The sequence below is a fragment of the Schistocerca cancellata genome, chromosome 2 (assembly GCF_023864275.1).
Source record: "Schistocerca cancellata isolate TAMUIC-IGC-003103 chromosome 2, iqSchCanc2.1, whole genome shotgun sequence".
Taxonomy (NCBI): domain Eukaryota; kingdom Metazoa; phylum Arthropoda; class Insecta; order Orthoptera; family Acrididae; genus Schistocerca; species Schistocerca cancellata.
In genome coordinates, this window is record NC_064627.1 from 508,162,830 (window position 1) to 508,180,564 (window position 17,735).

Below are 17,735 nucleotides of genomic sequence, written 5' to 3' on the forward strand. Positions count from 1 at the left end.
TCAACAGACTAAAAGCCCACATGAATGCTTCACTTCTTTGATGACACAGTCATCTCCAACAAGATAACACCTGTCACTAGATCTCTGCTGGCACAACCAGCAAATGTCACCATATATGTTAGAGATTTTCAGCTGCCCCTTCCAAAAAAAGCAGTAAAATTGATTGACAATCACCTCTCTATAGAAGCCACACACACAATGTTGGATTCTATGACTACAACCATCACTCCAAAACTTATCCGCACCTTTCGCTTGCCAAACATGGTGGACTTCATGATGGTGTTGTCACATCTCTCACCAACAGGCCAACTAACAGTCTTCCTGTCAATGACTGTCACGACCAGCAACACAGACATGATGCCATCAACATGGCATCTTTCACACACAGCCGACACGTCACAGTCTCCGGCAGACGAGGAAGCACCATTAGCCCCCATCACATCACAATAAGTCCGACCATTAGCCTTCAACTATGGTATGCTCCCTATCACCTTTACGCTGTCAGTCAACAGCTGTCAATGAGGTCAACCAGCACTCTCTTAGTGACAGCATTTGCAGCACTCCAAGCCATGAGAAATGATCAAGTTGTGTCACAGGAAAGTGCTGGTCATGATGAGGCATGCAATCTTGCACAGCAGCCCATCAAGAAATGATCCATTCGTGTCTCTTGAAACTGCCAGACACACGGACAGCCAAGCAAACTTGCACAGCACCCACAGGTACAAGTGTCACACATCAGTTGATGAAAGACCCTCCTCCCTTCTTCAGTGATCCACAGTCTGGGTGGGGAGGGGGTTGGACAGCTCACCAAAGACTATCATGACCAGTGACAGCAGTGCAGAGTGAAGTGTCTGGGACCAAAACAGTTAGTTTGGACTCACCGACTGCACCTGTAAAACATCTATGCATCATGCTGTATAAAATATATGATATACATTGACAGAAAGAAAGTTGCAACAGCAAGAAGGAGTTGTGCCAGGTAAATGGAAGTTGGTAAGCATGTTTCTACAGCTGAAAGATTATGCCTATTCCAGTTTTGTGCCAGTCACGTAAGAGTGACGTTAGTAGCCCCACTATGACAATGAAAATAAGATTTACTTTAAATACATGCTGTAATGGTCATGGGCATTAGTTAAATTTGAGATTGGACTTGGTTAAGTTGATGTTAGTCAAGAATGCCTTTAAGGTGACAAAGACACCATTATCACCTCTCTGAGCTCAAATGAGGTCATGTAATAGGGCTATGAGAAGCTGAATATTCCTTCCGCAATACTGCAGAAAGACTTGGCAGGAATGTAGCCACTGCACATGATTACTGGCAGCTATGGCCACAAGAATGTGCAGTTGCAAGCAGACTGGGCTCTGAACGGCCGTGTGGCACTTTTGTGAGGGAAGATACAGTGTCTGTCATACAGCGCTGGCACACCATACTGCATCTGCAGCAGCAATCTGAGCAGCAGCTGGCTGCACAGTGACATAACGAACTGTTGCAAATCAGTTACTTACTTCAAGGACAGCTCTGAGTCAGACACCCTGTAGTGTGCATTCTACTGACACCAAACCACTGCCATTTGCAACTTCAATGGTGTGAAGTGTTCGGTAGAGGGTATGTGGCATGGTATCACATGCTGGGGAAGAATTACTGTTTATATGCCTGTATGTGCTCCTTAGTTGGTCACAATCGTGTCTTGCGGATCCTACAGGAGTGATAACAGAGAGGGTCGAAGTGTATTTCTAGATTCTTCATAGAGAGAGAAAAAGAGAGAGAGAGAGTGAGGGAGAGAGAGACAGAGAAGAGAGAGAGAAAGTTTCTTTCAACATAATTTTTTTATAAATAAGAAAAATTGTAAGATAAATTCAGAAAGTTATAATATATAACAGAGAATACTGTAATGAGTATTTTGGAGTATATTACATACCTGAACACTAAATTTGAAATAAATCATTTGACAAATGATCTTTCACACAAACCAAAGAAATTCTCGTAATATGTAAAGGCTGTAAGTGGCACCAAAGTTTGTGGCCAGTCCCCACCAAGTGAGACAGGAACTGAACTTGAGAGTAGCAAAGCAAAACCTGAAATGCTTAACACCATTTTCAAATATTCCTTTACAACAGAAAACCCAGGAGAATTGTCCCAATTTAATCCTTGTATCACTGAAAAGATGAGTGAAATCAGTATTAGTGTCAGTGGTGTTGAGAAACAGCAGAAATGGTTAAAGCTGAACGAAGTTCAAGGAACCAATGGCATCCCTGATAAGATTCTATATTGAAGTTGCACCTGAGGTAGCCCCTCTCCTAACTATAATCTATCACAGATCCCTTGAACAAAAAACCATGCCCAGTTCTTTGGAAAAAAAAGGTCACACTCATCTACAAGAAGAGTAGTAGAAGTGATCCACAAAACATCCATCCAATATCCTTGACACTGATATGTCACAGAATCGTAGAACATATTCTGAGCTCAGACATAATGACGTATCTTGAACAGAATGACTTCCTCAATGAAATCACCAATCATGTGAAACCCAACTCGCACTTTTCTCATGTGATATAGTGAAAGCTTTGGATCAAGGCAGTCAGGTAGATGCAGTATTTCTTGATTTCCAAAAAGCATTTGACTCAGTACCACACCTATGCTTATTGTCAGAAGTACTATCATATGAAATTTGTGACTGGATTGAGGACCTTATGGTATGGAGTACGTACATAGCGTGTTATCTTGATAATGGCTTCCCCATCATGAAAATTTGAGGTATTCCTAGAAAAAATGGAATGGTTCCTAACTGCAACAAGAAATTATGTTATAATTTGTGGTGACTTTAACATATACTTTCTCAATAATAGTAAACAGAGAGCCACTCTAGTTAATCTCATCAAATCATAAAATCTTACTGTAACAGCAAACCTTGTAATGAGAGTAACAGTAACCAGTCAGACAGCCTTGGATCAAATCCTGGTTGATAAAGAGAAATTTAAGTGGTCTGCAAACGTATTTAATTTCAGTGACCACAAAGTTTTCATAATCACCATCACTGTTGAAGGTGGACAGACAAACTTCAACATAGTTAAGATTAAATGTAGGATCTTCTGTCAGGAAAGCATGAAACTCTTTGATTCAATACTGCACAATGGAGATTGGGGTGCTGTCTACCAAAAGCAAAGTCAGAATACAAAATTCAACACATTTCAAGGAAAAACTGATAAAAGCACTTTGATACAGCATTTCCTCTATAAATGGTAAATATCAGAAAGAATGCAAGAGGCAGTGGCTGGATTACCAAAGGAAACAGACTTTCTTGCCAAAAGAGAGAGAGAGAGAGAGAGAGAGAGAGAGAGAGAGAGAGAGAGAGAGAGAGAGAGAGAGAGAACTGCACCAAAGCTGCAAGGGAAATAATATCACAGCAGATATGCACACCCACAATGATACATACACAACAAGTTTATAAAACAGGCAAAAATAATGCACAAATGATAGGCATATAAAAATTTTGCAAGTAAATTAAAAGCAATGTGGGCCATCATAAATAAGAAAATGGGAAATAAAAAGAAAACAAGTAAGAATATTGTCTTGTTACATGACAATAAAATGATTACTGAATCAAGCAAAACAGCAAATATATTCAACAGCCACTTCACTGGAATAGCAGAAAATTTAATAAAATCTAATTTCATTGGAAATCAGTAGCCAGTAGAAAATCAGATCAACATCTGTAAATTATCAATGTTTGTGGATCATGTAAGCAGGGAGTAAGCAGATCTAAAACCAACATACTCAGCAGGAGTTGATGGCACACCCAACAGAATCTTACAGCTGCCCCTCCAATACATTACTGACCCCCTCCCTCATATACGTAAATGCTCAATAGAAAGAGGCATCTTTCCTGATCAGCTAAAAACAGCCAAAGTTATTACGATACTCAAAGTTGGTGACAATGATAAAGTGACAAACTATCGCCCCATTACATAAACATACTGTTTTCCAAAAGTTCTGGAAAAAATCATGAACAATACATTAATACAATCTATAAACTAAAATGAAGTATTAGATAGGTCTCAACATATTGTTGAAGTAAGAAATCAATTGAGATGGTAGCCTATTAATGCACAACCACTGCTTTAAAGGCCATTGATAAAAAACAGCAAAAATTAGATATATTTATAGACTAGCCTAAAGCTTTCGAGATGGTAAATGATAGAACTCTTCTAAATAAGCTTGAATACTATGGCATTAGGGGATTAATAGTTCATTTCTCAGTGACTGCAAGCAAAAAGTATGCATTTCATTTCATTTCATTTATTATCATCCTTTGCATCATTACATGATATAAGAATTGTCATAATACTGTTCAGAATATGCACAGAAGAATATTACAAATCTCTATCAAACACATAAAATTAACATTATAATTAACATTATATAATATGTTGAAAACTAAAACATTGAATTAATGGGTTGTTCTTTTACATGCTCTTTTAACATGTACTGTACATGACGAATATCTAAAAGAAAGATGATGAGACTTACCAAACAAAAGCGCTGGCAGGTCGATAGACACACAAACAAACACAAACATACACACAAAATTCAAGCTTTCGCAACCAATGGTTGCCTCATCAGGAAAAAGGGAAGGAGAGGGAAAGACGAAAGGATTTGGGTTTTAAGGGAGAGGTTAAGGAGTCATTCCAATCCCGGGAGCAGAAAGATAGAGATGGTAGCCTATTAATGCACAACCACTGCTTTAAAGGCCATTGATAAAAAACAGCAAAAAGTAGATATATTTAGAGACTAACCTAAAGCTTTCGAGATGGTAAGTCTTTCCGCTCCCGGGATTGGAATGACTCCTTACCCTCTCCCTTAAAACCCAAATCCTTTCGTCTTTCCTTCTCCTTCCCTCTTTCCTGATGAGGCAACCATTGGTTGTGAAAGCTTGAATTTTGTGTGTATGTTTGTGTTTGTTTGTGTGTCTATCGACCTGCCAGCGCTTTTGTTTGGTAAGTCTCATCATCTTTCTTTTCAGATATATTTTTCCCACGTGGAATGTTTCCCTCTATTTTATATATATATATATATGTCTGCTTGTGTCTGTATATGTGTGGATGGATATGTGTGTGTGTGCGAGTGTATACCCGTCCTTTTTTCCCCCTAAGGTAAGTCTTTCCGCTCCCGGGACTGGAATGACTCCTTACCCTCTCCCTTAAAACCCACATCCTTTCGTCTTTCCCTCTCCTTCCCTCTTTCCTGATGAGGCAACAGTTTGTTGCGAAAGCTTGAATTTTGTGTGTATGTTTGTGTTCGTTTGTGTGTCTGTTTTTTATATATATATATATATATATATATATATATATATATATATATATATATATATATATAAAACAGTTTGGAAACACACATATTACACATAATTTAGAAGTAAAAGAGTATAAACGAGACAGAACTGAAAATGAGAACAACATGATATTGACAATACAACTATCAGTTAGTGATTTAAGAATTCAAAATATTCCTCTACACTATAAAAACTTTTATTTATCAGATACTTTTTAAATTCTGACTTAAATTTTCCTTCATCTTCTGTTCTCCTGATGCAGAGTGGCAGAGCATTATAAAGCTTTATTCCATAGTGGCTCACATGTTTTTGAGTTTTTGTTTTTCTTGTTCTTTCTACATGCAGATTCTTACAGATACATGTACTGTAGTCATGAAGATGTGAATTTACATGTAAACTACTCAAGTATGTTCTTGTATACAGTATGCTATTTAATATGTCCAAAGATGGTACTGTAAGTATATTTAGCTGCATTAACAAGGTCTTTCTGTGTGTTTGTAGAGAGCTGTGTGTAATAATTCTAATGGCCCTTTTCTGTAATTTAAAAACCTCTCTCAAGCAACATTTAGTTGCACCCCAGAATGTTATTCCATAGGATATAATAGAATCAAAATAAGCCATACACACTAATCTAGTACACTCTGCACTGAAAACTCTAGAAATTATTCTCAGTGCAAAACGTGCTGAATCGAGTTTTTTGGATATGTACGTGACACGGTCTTTCCAGCACAAGTGATGGTCAATGTAGATGTCCAAAAATTTTGTAGACCAGACTTTCTCTATTTCATGGTCACTCAATGATAAATGGTGATCATCCTTCTCATTTAGTTTACCATACTGTATGTAATTTGTTTTATTTAAATTGAATGTTAACTTATTAGTGTAAACCACTGTTGCACACTCTTCAGAACTTTTTCAACTGTAGCGAATAAGGATTTGTTGTCATCACTTATAATTATGCTTTTATCATCTGCAAATAACGTAAATTTTGATGATCTGTTGGGCCTTTCAATGTCATTTATATAGATTAGGAATAACAGGGGGCCAAGAACACTACTCTGAGGGACACCTACTGCCACTTTCTTAGCATAAGATATCCACTTAATTTTTTGATTATTCTGAGATGAGGTGAGGTCCACAACCTGAGTTCTATCTTGGAGATAAGATTTAAAACCATTTCCTCCCAATTCCTCTGATGCCTATTGCCTCCAGTTTGTCAAGAAGAATTTGATGATCTACTGTATCGAAGACCTTGGGAAGATCTAGGTTGATTCCAACCACATGTCTGTTATTGTCTAAATTTCTAATAATTTCTTCTGTATAGCTGTTTCTGTGCTGTGACCTGTACAAGAACCATGTTGATCACAACTTAGAAGATTGAAAGTGTCAAGGTAGCTCATGAGTCTAATTTTCATCAGTTTTTCAAATTTTTTTGTTAAAGATGGAAGGAGGGATATAGGTCTATAGTTTTCTATCTTATGTGTATCCCCATTTTTGAATAATGGTTTAACCTTAGAAATTTTCAGCCTTTGGGGGAACACACCTTCATTGAATGATAAATTGGCAATATGTGCCAGTGGTTCCAAAATTTGTGAGGTGACTTTTTTTTTATTATTTTCACTGGCACTTCATCCAGTCCTGCAGACATTTTGGGTTTCATATTGTTAATTAATTTCAATATTTCATATTTATTAGTGGGACTTATTATCATGCTACTGACTACTTTTGGTGCTGTTGTTTTCTCTTCTTTGGTAAAGCTGTTGCTTAATTTATCAGGTACACTTAGAAAGTAGTTGTTAATGTAATTGGGCAAGACTTCCTTCTTTATTTCAATGTTATCACTAGATTTAAGAACAATATCCTGGTCTTTAGCGCTTTTTCCTATTTCTCTTTTAACATTTTCCCATGTGGTCCTTGATTTATTGTCTGACTTCCTTATTAGTCTATTGTTACTTAATACTTTTGCTAGATTAATTACCGTTCTACATATCTTTTTGTATTTATGAACATATTTTTTAAAATTAGGGTCAGTATTAGTTTTTATTTCAGAGTTTAGTCTTTTCATAGTCTTAGAAGAATTTTTAATGCCAGATGTGATCCAAGAATTTGTGTGTCTATGGCTAGATGAGTTGATTTTATCTGATCTTTTTGGAAAGCACATTTCAAAATTTGTCATGAAAAGAGAGGAGAAAACATTGTATGCAGCATCTGTATCAGTTTGTGACAATACTTCCGCTCAAGATTGGTTAGTCAGTGTGATACCAAACTGGCTGCAGTTTTCGGGAGAGAAAATTCTCTTATACATATGATGTACTGTTTTTGTATGTATTGGAACCATGATCACTTTAATAATAAGTGCGTTATGATCAGATATTCCTAGGTCAATATTCAAAACTTCTGTATCTGGCCTTTCTGTATTTGAAAATATATTATCTATAAGACATTTAGATGTGTTTGTTACCCTTGTAGGACTGTTTGTATTAGAATATAGGTTGAAACTGTGTAGAATATTGGGAAATTTAATTTTAAATGAACTACCTACTATATATAATGCAGCAAAAATTATGATATCCAACATGAGGTAAACTATAAATCAACTAAGTAAATGGTCTGCAATGAATCAGCTGTAAACAGTGGCATTAAATTTTCATAACTCTCAAAACAATACCCTGCATTATCTACATACCAGCATCAACCAGCAACTCATCACCAATAAAGGAGTAACAAAATTTCTTGGCATTTATATTCAAAACAACCTAAAATGGGAAAAACATATTGAACATGTTAATGCCAAGCTGAATACAAGCTGCTGTCTTTTAAGAAGGTCTAAAAAGATATATAAATGAACAGACTCTAATGTCTGCCTATTATGCATATTTTAATGCAAATTGAAAATATGGACTCATATTCTGGGAGAATTCAGCAGCAGCTCTGGGGACCTACAGAATCCAAAAAAAGAGCCAATAGGATTAGTACAGCAAGCAGAATTAGTGAGGCATGTAAACCAAAATTTAAACCACTGAAACCATTACCACTATCTTGCTTGTTTATTTTTAACATACTAATGTATATTAAAAGAAGTGTAATAGGAAATGATAACAGTATTAGATTAATTGTGACTTACATAATCACGACACTAGATTATAAGGTAATTTGCACATACTCCCGGCTCATACTAGTTTATATCAAAAAGGTATATTCTACTTGGGAATAAAATTATTCAACAAGTTGCCAAATGATATAACATATATACCAAACATTAATACTTTTGTAAGCTCTGTTAGGGAATATCTACACTACCACTGTTTCCATCCAGTAAATGAATACTTGAAATGCAATAAATGTACAGAGTTATAACTTCTGTAATGTATAACACATAGAACTATACACAATTCTGAAAAAGTGCCTACTGTAAAGACTAGAATTAAGTCCAATATCATCTTGTTCATTACACTACATATGATCAAAGGACTAAATAAATAAATAAATAAATATCTTGGCTGGTGAGTCATCATCAGATGTAGAAGTAACTTCAGGTATGCCCCATGGAAGTGTGTTGGGACCATTGCTGTTCGTGTCGTATAGTAATGATCTCACAGACAATATTAATAGTAACATTAGGCTTTTTGCACATGATGCAGTAGCCTGTATAAATATTTGTGGACGACATTTGTAATTAGCAAGCTTTCGGAGCCAGTGGCTCCTTCTTCAGTCAGGAGGAGGAACCACTGGCTCCAAAAGCTTGCCAATTACAGCTGTCTTTTATGCGTGTGCTCTGCCGCTGCTTGACAAGTACATTTTTTATATATCCAATTAAATAATTTTGTCAATCATTGTTTTCATTGTCACATAAATATTTAGTCACATCTTGATACGATTTCAAAGTGTGGAAAGATTGGCAACTTGCTTTAAATGTACAGAAATCTGAAATTGTGTCCTTCACAAAATGAAAAAAATTAGTACTCTATGACTATAATATCAGTAAGTCATTGATGGAATTGACCAACTCATACATATACCTGGATGTAACACTTTGAAGGAATATGAAATGGACTGATCACATAGGTTAAGTCACGGATAAAGCAGGTGGTAGACTTCAGTTTATTGGTAGAAAACTGGGGAAGAGCAATCAGACTACAAGGGAGATTGCTTATAAATAACTTGCGTGACGAGTTCTAGAATATTGCTCAAGTGTGTGGGACCTGTACCAAATTGGACTAACAGGGGATACTGAGAGTATACAGAGAAGGACACCATGTATGACAACAGGTCTGTTTAATCAGTGAGATAGTGTCACAGAGACACTGAAGGAATCTGGAAGACTCTTGAAAAAAGACGTAAACTATCCCAAGAAATTCTATTAACAAAGTTTCAAGAAGTGGCTTTAAATTATGTCACTAGGAATATACTACACTCCCCTACATATTGTTCACATAATAAGGATCATGAGGATAAGATTAGAATAATTGTTGCATGTACCGAGGAATTCAAACAATCATTCTTCCCACACTCCATACATGAATGGAACAGGAAGAAACCCTAACCGATACAAAGGGACGTACCTGCTGCCATGCACTGTACAGTGATTTGCAGAATACAGATGTAGCTGTAGATGTAGGAAAGTAGGAGGGCTTGTCCATGACAGCTTTATCATATGCCGTAAGTGTATATACTCGTGAGACAGTTTTTAGCCAGACTGCTCTAGTAAATTACAGAGGGTGCTACGAAACAAGATGGCACAATAATTGTGAAAGTGAGCTACTGCTGTTTATCTTGTGAATAAAAATAACTATTAGGCCCTCTACCCATCTTCAGAAACTGAATTTTGTGTTTGTGTTTAACCAAAACTGTTCAACTAATTACTTTAGACATCTGAACCGGTTTTTATTTCCACTATATTTTGCTTCCTAAATTTTCCTAACAACAAATTAGAGGAATTTGGATATTTTTTTCCCTGGCATGAATGAGAACTGCTTTGCTTCTTGGGATATGCAAACATCCTGTACGCTGGAGGAGTGAATATGGCATAAAGGTACAACAGCTTACAAACAGTTAAAGGAAGAAATTTATTTCGTAACGTTTTTAGAAAGTTATACTGACAGGCAATGTACTTTCTAAGCATCTAGATGTTTGGAATGAACAATGTTTCCATCAAGTTGGAGATCACAATGACTCACTGTTTTGAAAATAATTTACCGTCCTCCACAATCACACTAATTTCAAATGAAATAATTGCAATTTTGACTTCGTTTGTGCAATGTTGGAATTCGACCACAGAATATATTTTAAAATCTCAGGATGGCTGATGTCAGCCTAAACTGGTCATTTGAATTGAAATTAGTGTGACTGTGCTGGATAATAAAGAACTTCTTCTTCTTCCTGGCTCTGCAGCCCTTGATGGGCCTTGGCCTGCTTAGGACATCATTCCATTCATCCCTGCCCAGCATCTTGCATCTCTAACCTCTGACACTAATAATTTTTAAATCTTCTTCTATGTCATCCAAGTATCTTGGTCTTGGTCTTCTTTGTCCCACTGGGGTTTCCAGCAGTGATATTTTTGTTGTGTTCTCATGTTCCATGCGAAAAACATAGCTGACCCATTTCATTAAAATAAATCAACTGAATAAAACAAACAGTAAATTACATCCATCTAGAATTAACCACTTAGCTAATGGCAGAAGAATATGGGTTGAAAGTCATAGTGGCAGAAAAGCTGTGTGTGGAGATGGAGATTCTTGGGCACACTGAATGAACAAACTGAGTAAAACATTACTGCAGACTGAAGGCAGCATGATAAAAGAAGTGCATAAAATTTGTAAATTCATGGAATGAAGTAAGTAGGATAAATTGAAATGAGAGGAATGAGACAATGACAACATTATTTGACACTGGCAGAAAACTAGCAGTTAATGGTAAGGGGGACGAAGAACATAAAGGTGTGGGCAACTTGATAGCTCTGATGAAACATTGTAACAAGGAACAACACTAAAATTATTTTACAGTGAGCTCACAAAATAACATGTGGCACAGTGGAGTAAAGCTATTTATTTATTTGTTTGTTTGTAGTGAGGCAAACTTAGACCTGCAAGCTCCAGAGTGCATGATCACACATACAAAGAAAGAATTTCTATTATTAAAAAAAAGTTATTTTTATGCTGCATCCCACTTCCCAAGTTTTATTGGTGTTACATATGCAGTTAACAGCTTCAGCTGTAGCTTCCAGTCCTTGGAGAACTGTTGGATGTGAGCTCCGAAGTCTTTTGCTGCTTCACAGTCACATTCAGTGTTTTTCACTATTCCTCACATGTGTTCAGTTTCTTCAACTTCAGTCTCTTTCTCTATGATGTTAGATACTGCATCAGGGTGTCACCTTCAAACACACATCTGTAGGATTCCAGGTAGGAGGGTGTAGTAGAGCATAGATTGGAAGTGTGTGAACACGAAGATTATTTGATGACAATGGTGGACTACTGTGTTCTAAGATCGACCGAGTGATGTCAGCAAACCAATGGAATCAAAGTGTTGTGGATTTCAGTTTTACAGTTACACTGTGCACTGGCACATTTTGGTTTACATCTATTTAGTTGGTACGCCTCACCTTGGACCCTACTGGTAAACGGTGCCCTAAAGAGTATGGCACTAGGAATATGTGTCGTGCTCCCTACATTTTTTCTGCCAGTTTCATTTTGTTTTCAATTTTATGTTTTAATTCAGTCAGCGGTAAACTCTTTTGATAGAGGAGGGTATAAACAAGAGTGATTCCAATGTATTTGGCTTAATTGTAGTGGTGTATTAGCTTGAAGCGAAATAAAATATTCAGCATTCTGTCTGCCAACATTTTGCTTTGGTTGGATTTAATCACAGTTGTCACTTTTTATGAAATTTATTCAGGTTTTTCGGCACCACTGTCACGATCTATGGTGGTCAACTGTATTATTTGTTTGTGTAGTTATTGCCATATTGTCAGCAGAGAAATAGACAACTAGTGTAACTGACTGTTCCCACTTGTTGGAAATGAAAAAAAAGATGATAAAATAATGAAGGAAAAATAATGAGAGATAGGCTTAAAGAAAGTCTGGGGCCACTGAGGAAATCAGCAGAGAGTAAGGCGGCAATATAACCAGCATCTTTCTTCGCCGTTTTGTATTGAATGCTAAGTTTGAGCTGATTTTTTTCCTATATTACAAAAATTAAATCGAGACTGGAAACAGCCAAATACGGCACGTCCTAGAAAAGAAATACTGTCAATATTAACAATCGCGTCACTTAAAAACATCAGCCAGCACTCAAGTCTGAGCATTTTACGTCCGCAGACGATTCTTCAGGTTGTTCTCAGACAGTAAAATATCTGATGTGACTGCTTTCTTGAGCATCACGAGCATATATGTGACCTGCTCTGTTTGGCTAGTGACAACGAAAACTCAGGCAGCTGAACAGTCATTTCCAATTACGCTGCTTGTTATCAGGAAAACGATAGCTTCCCGTTTTAGGATGCATAGAGAAAAACATTCAAAATATATCATATGATTACAACCGCCTCATCTACTAAGTATAATAGTTCCTAGTAATTCTGTCTCGTTTGATTTTATAACCTGCGGCAATATTTAATTGCTTACATTAGCTTTTACTACATTGCAGTACACGTTCAAATTACTAACATCCATGAAGTCATAGGGACTCTGCATCGTGTCATAGTAGTTTCTATGGCAGTCTGTGATCTAGCTACATTAATGCACAAAATTTGACTTTGATAAGAATGCATCAGGGTTTTCCCGTGACTGTGACTACAGGTTTTGGTAACGGTTTAGTGTCGATATTACACTGTTACTTCTTTGGTACATATGGGGAACTACTTTTTCTATTGGATGTAATATCTCAGGTTCTGTATGGGGGTAAAACATTGGCAGTATTTCTGCAGTGTATGTGAGCAGTAAAAGTTTTGATGGTAATCAATGTATTTGATACCAAAACGCGTTTGTACGTCAGTCATCAAAAATTTTAAAGCGGATATATTATTTCATGAATGTTAGCTACCGCCATCCTTATTAAAAGGAAGTTCCGACTTGTCGTATGACAGTGTGTGTTGTTGAACAAGAGGATTAAAGAAAGCCAGCAAAATGATGAAAGGTGCGCTTCCGAAGAAGGAGGGGAAGATGAGAATTAGAGCTTTCCCGGTGAGTTATAACCTTTAACTAAAAAAATCGCAGTTATGTTTCTTAACATAGCCGTATGTGCGTTTCTTGCATTTGCCGCATAGTAGCAGTTCACTTAACCTTTTAGATGAAGCATGAAGTAACACATTCTTAAGGATACCGAATTGACTTACGGCAAAACTGATTACCGATGATTAGATCCAAGAAGTTACGTGGTGTTTTGTTTCCAAGATTACCCGGTGGTAATCGAATTATTAGTTATGTTATGAAATTACTTTACTTTTGTTTGGACATAAGTTTCAAAACTACGTATCATCCGTTGACATACAACTAAAAGGGAAACCTCAAATAGGATCAAAAGTATAGTTTAGTTATGTTCAATGTAAAAGATTTGCAAACTGTCTATGTGCAGTTATATAGATATATAGCTCAGGATATTCTGTTATAATAGATCATGGAAAAGTTGTTCAGAAAGTGGTATCAGTAATTAGGATAACCACACGTAGTGTGTGGTGCCAAAGCGCAAATTTCCATTAAAATTAGTAGGCTAATTTATTTGCTCATTGCAATATCATGAGGTCTTTCTGACATCTAGTAGACGAAATGTCATCCATTTTCCCATCTTAGTAACCTGTGAGGTGTAAACACCATGCAGTCAGCTGTTCATCTTGTATTTACAATAAGTTAAATGAGGAAATTCTGTTACCTTTTCAGTTTAATTTAGTTTTTATTACGTCTCTCTCTCTCTCTCTCTCTCTCTCTCTCTCTCTCTCTCTCTGTGTGTGTGTGTGTGTGTGTGTGTGTGTGTGTGTGTGTGTGTGTGTGTGTGTGTGTGTTCATAAAGTTATGTACCTCTTTTCCCATGCTATAAGACTACATTATTCATGTGAATTGTACAAAATGTATAGATATTGATATAATCTGAAGTAAGAAATGTTTGTGTGTATAAAAATGCAACACCTTATAGTTATGACATTATATTGAACAAATATGAGAAATTTAACAAGAATGAGTTGTAGGTAAGTAAATCTGATGTAGTTGACATGTTGAAGTCAGCAAACCCACACTATTTATAAAGTCAGTTCATTATATTTATTTTCCATTATAAAAACTCATATAATGTTCAGAATTACAGTGTATTAAATGGGAACCAAACACCTTTAGTCAAGGTGGTGAATATGATATTCTTAAGTTTGCTATATATAGCACAATTCCTGTTACTTGTAAGGGTAAAAACTACCTGATGTGACAGGATGCTGTTTTCATTAGTTTAAATTAACTGAATTAGATCACACATTTGGTACCACATCACAACAGTTTGGATTGGGCTTTCAGGAAATTTGAAGTTCACATCTGTATACTTTGTCTTGAATCTTTAAAACTGAATCTGTGAAACCATATGTCCTTTATTTACATTCATACCCTATATACTAGTGTGAAGTGTGTGGCTTCCCTTTGTGACATTTTTAGAACTGCTTCTTATTCCATTCACTTTTCGACCGTAGGAAGAATGATTGCTTCAGTGCATGTGTACCCGTAACACTCTAATCTTATTGTCATGATCCTTACGGATGCATTACATGTAGGGTTGTAGTGTATTTCTAGATATCTCACTTAATGCTAGTTCTTGAAACTTTGTAACTACAGGTTTGTGGATAGGTACATCTCTTACTGTCTTTCCCTGGCAATGTTTTTCGGCATCTGTGTGACACTGCCCTTCTTCGTATATATTCAGTGTCCCTTGATTGTCATATTTTGTATGGGTTTGACTCATTTGAGCAGTATTCTAGGATGTGTCACATGTGTGTTTTGTAAACAATCTTCTTTGTTGACTGTGTTTTCTCAGTATCCTGCCAGTGAACAGAAGCCTGACACTTGCTACATAGTGGACCCTTCTTGATTTTTCATAGTTTATGTATGATATATGTGCATAATATACATCAAAATACTACTTGGAAACTTGTCCATTATGTAATCTCTGTTTTCCAAATTTAATGTGCTGCTTTAGTTTACATAATGAAAAGTGTGTTATATATGTCAAAGAGCATTTAAATATGACACAAATGTAAATATTAGGCTCTGCTACAGGTCAGTCTATTCCCACAACCTTTATCTTGCATTCATATTCGTAGACTTTACCAGTTCACAACTAAATTATCACCTTTCAATCTAAGCTAGACCTTATGAAATGCCACATATCAGTCTGTCAACTGAAGTTCCAGTGGAAGGGGGCAGGGGGTCAGCATCAAATTCTAAGCACTCAGTGTATGTAATTACTGCATTTCATATCCCAATAAATTGTAACACCAAAATATTTCTACGATTTAACTGGTTCATTGGATGTTAGGCCCCTTTTTTTTTGTAATTTTGTGAATGTGATGTTCTTCATAAACATTTTAGTGAAGGAAATGTATGTGGTTGTTCATGACAGCTGACAGCATTGACTCTATTCTAAGTTTATAGATTTATGGATTGTATCACGAATGATCTTTGTATCAGTGTAGATTCAGTGAATAACATTCTTGTGAACATGTCAGTTTTACCAAACAGACACATTTATAAACTTTCTGTTGCAATCCTATATTGCCTGATAACCTAAAAGGAAAATAATTATGACTGTGTAATAATCCACACCAAAAAAGAAATTGTGGGTTTATTAACTTAGTCATTGTCAGTTACTCCCAAGGAGACCTACACATTGTTTTGTGGGACATCTTTGAGAGTGGGTTTTGTAAAAAGTCTGTGATTTGTGCAAACATTTTAAGAACAATGTGCAAATGAATGCATAATTCATACCTGATTCTCAATTCAAAAATGTGATGTTATCATTTATAGTAATAGATGAACAACTCAAAATGTAGCCATGTATTCATTAATAAACGGCAGATGCAATTTGGAAAAACCACATTGCGTAATTGCTGAAATGTTAACGTACTTAATTCTTTCGTCTTACTTTGACATGCAAATTATGGTCTGTTAATGTGTATTGCCAATGGTGGTAATGAACCTATGTGGAGTTTAGTGTTTTTATCATCAAAGTTGTGTATTGAATGAAATAGAGGGACAGTGAAAACAGGTGGTAGCATTATAGCCTACTCCCATTAAAAAGTGATAAATTTGGTAGCAAAGTTTGATGCCGAATCACTACACAGTCTCTTACATTCTCACTCAACAGATCAGTTTGCTGTGTTTAATTTTTTAATTTTTAGAGTCTAATTTTTTGGGCAAATCTTCTACTCAGATTCATTCTGTGCAGTTGTTTGCATATAATTCGTGTTCCTGTTTATGTTGTGATAGATTACTGCCTACTGTAGTTTTGCTTTGCAAGGACTACATTCTGTTAGGCTAGTAAGTGTGCCAGGTGTGACATGGTTTTTTGTACTATTAACATCTTCTCTCATTCCCAGAAGGCCGATACCTGTATTGTATAAAATTACAAATATCTGCATAATGCCACTAGTCAGGTGTGCATGTGTTTTGGTGCCAGTCAGTTAGAAGATAACATCATTGTTTAGAAGGTTGCAGATGTTCTTTTCACACTGTGTTGGCATGTTTATTCATGAATATTCCAATTTGTATTTTGTCACTAACCATGATTCTGCTTGTGTCAATGCTGTATGAACCTATAATTTGAAAGGGTATTTGATGATATGCCACAAGAGTGACATGGGGTCAAGGGAGACAATATGTATGGTTCTCTGTGGGGTCCAATCAGTCGTAGGGGGGTTCTATTGTCTGCAACTTTAACATTAATATCTGTTTTGCACTTGCTGTTATGAAGTTTTCCTTAGTTGCTATTTTGACATTATTCAACAAAGATGGTTATATTGGATAACTGATTAATAGGCACTAAAACAATTTTGGGAGAAAAAAAGTTCATGACGTGGGGAGGGGGGGAGGCGGGAGGAGGCCGAGGATTGACTTTTAGCAGTTCCAAATGGACATAGGTTGCAGTAGCTTCGCAAAGATGAAGAGATTTGCAGGGTATAGATATTCACTGCCATGGGGAGCTGTCTCCAGATTAAAGACCACAACAGCAACAATTTAAAACATGGCTGACGAACAAAAGCATATTAACCCTTTGTTTAATACTTTGTTTTCTAGCTTTATTATCACTACCTGATCTTAGTAGGTAATACATCTACTTCAACAGCTTTCTTCTCAATGTTTCTTATATATTATGGTTGCTATCAGGGACCGAGCGAGGTGGCGCAGTGGTTAGCCACTGGACTCGCATTCGGGAGGACGACGG

At 36.3% G+C, this 17,735-nt stretch overlaps 1 protein-coding gene across 1 annotated transcript in view; it reads left to right on the plus strand.

Annotated features, from left to right (window-relative positions):
- Nucleotides 1-13,041: 13,041 nt before the first annotated feature.
- The window catches only part of LOC126162055 (cullin-3), a 264,745-nt gene continuing 260,051 nt past the window's right edge, over nt 13,042-17,735 (plus strand). The window contains exon 1 of the mRNA XM_049918298.1: nt 13,042-13,504. Within this exon, the coding sequence (XP_049774255.1) occupies nt 13,448-13,504 (57 nt within the window). The 5' untranslated portion in view covers nt 13,042-13,447. The remainder of the gene's footprint in view (nt 13,505-17,735) is intronic.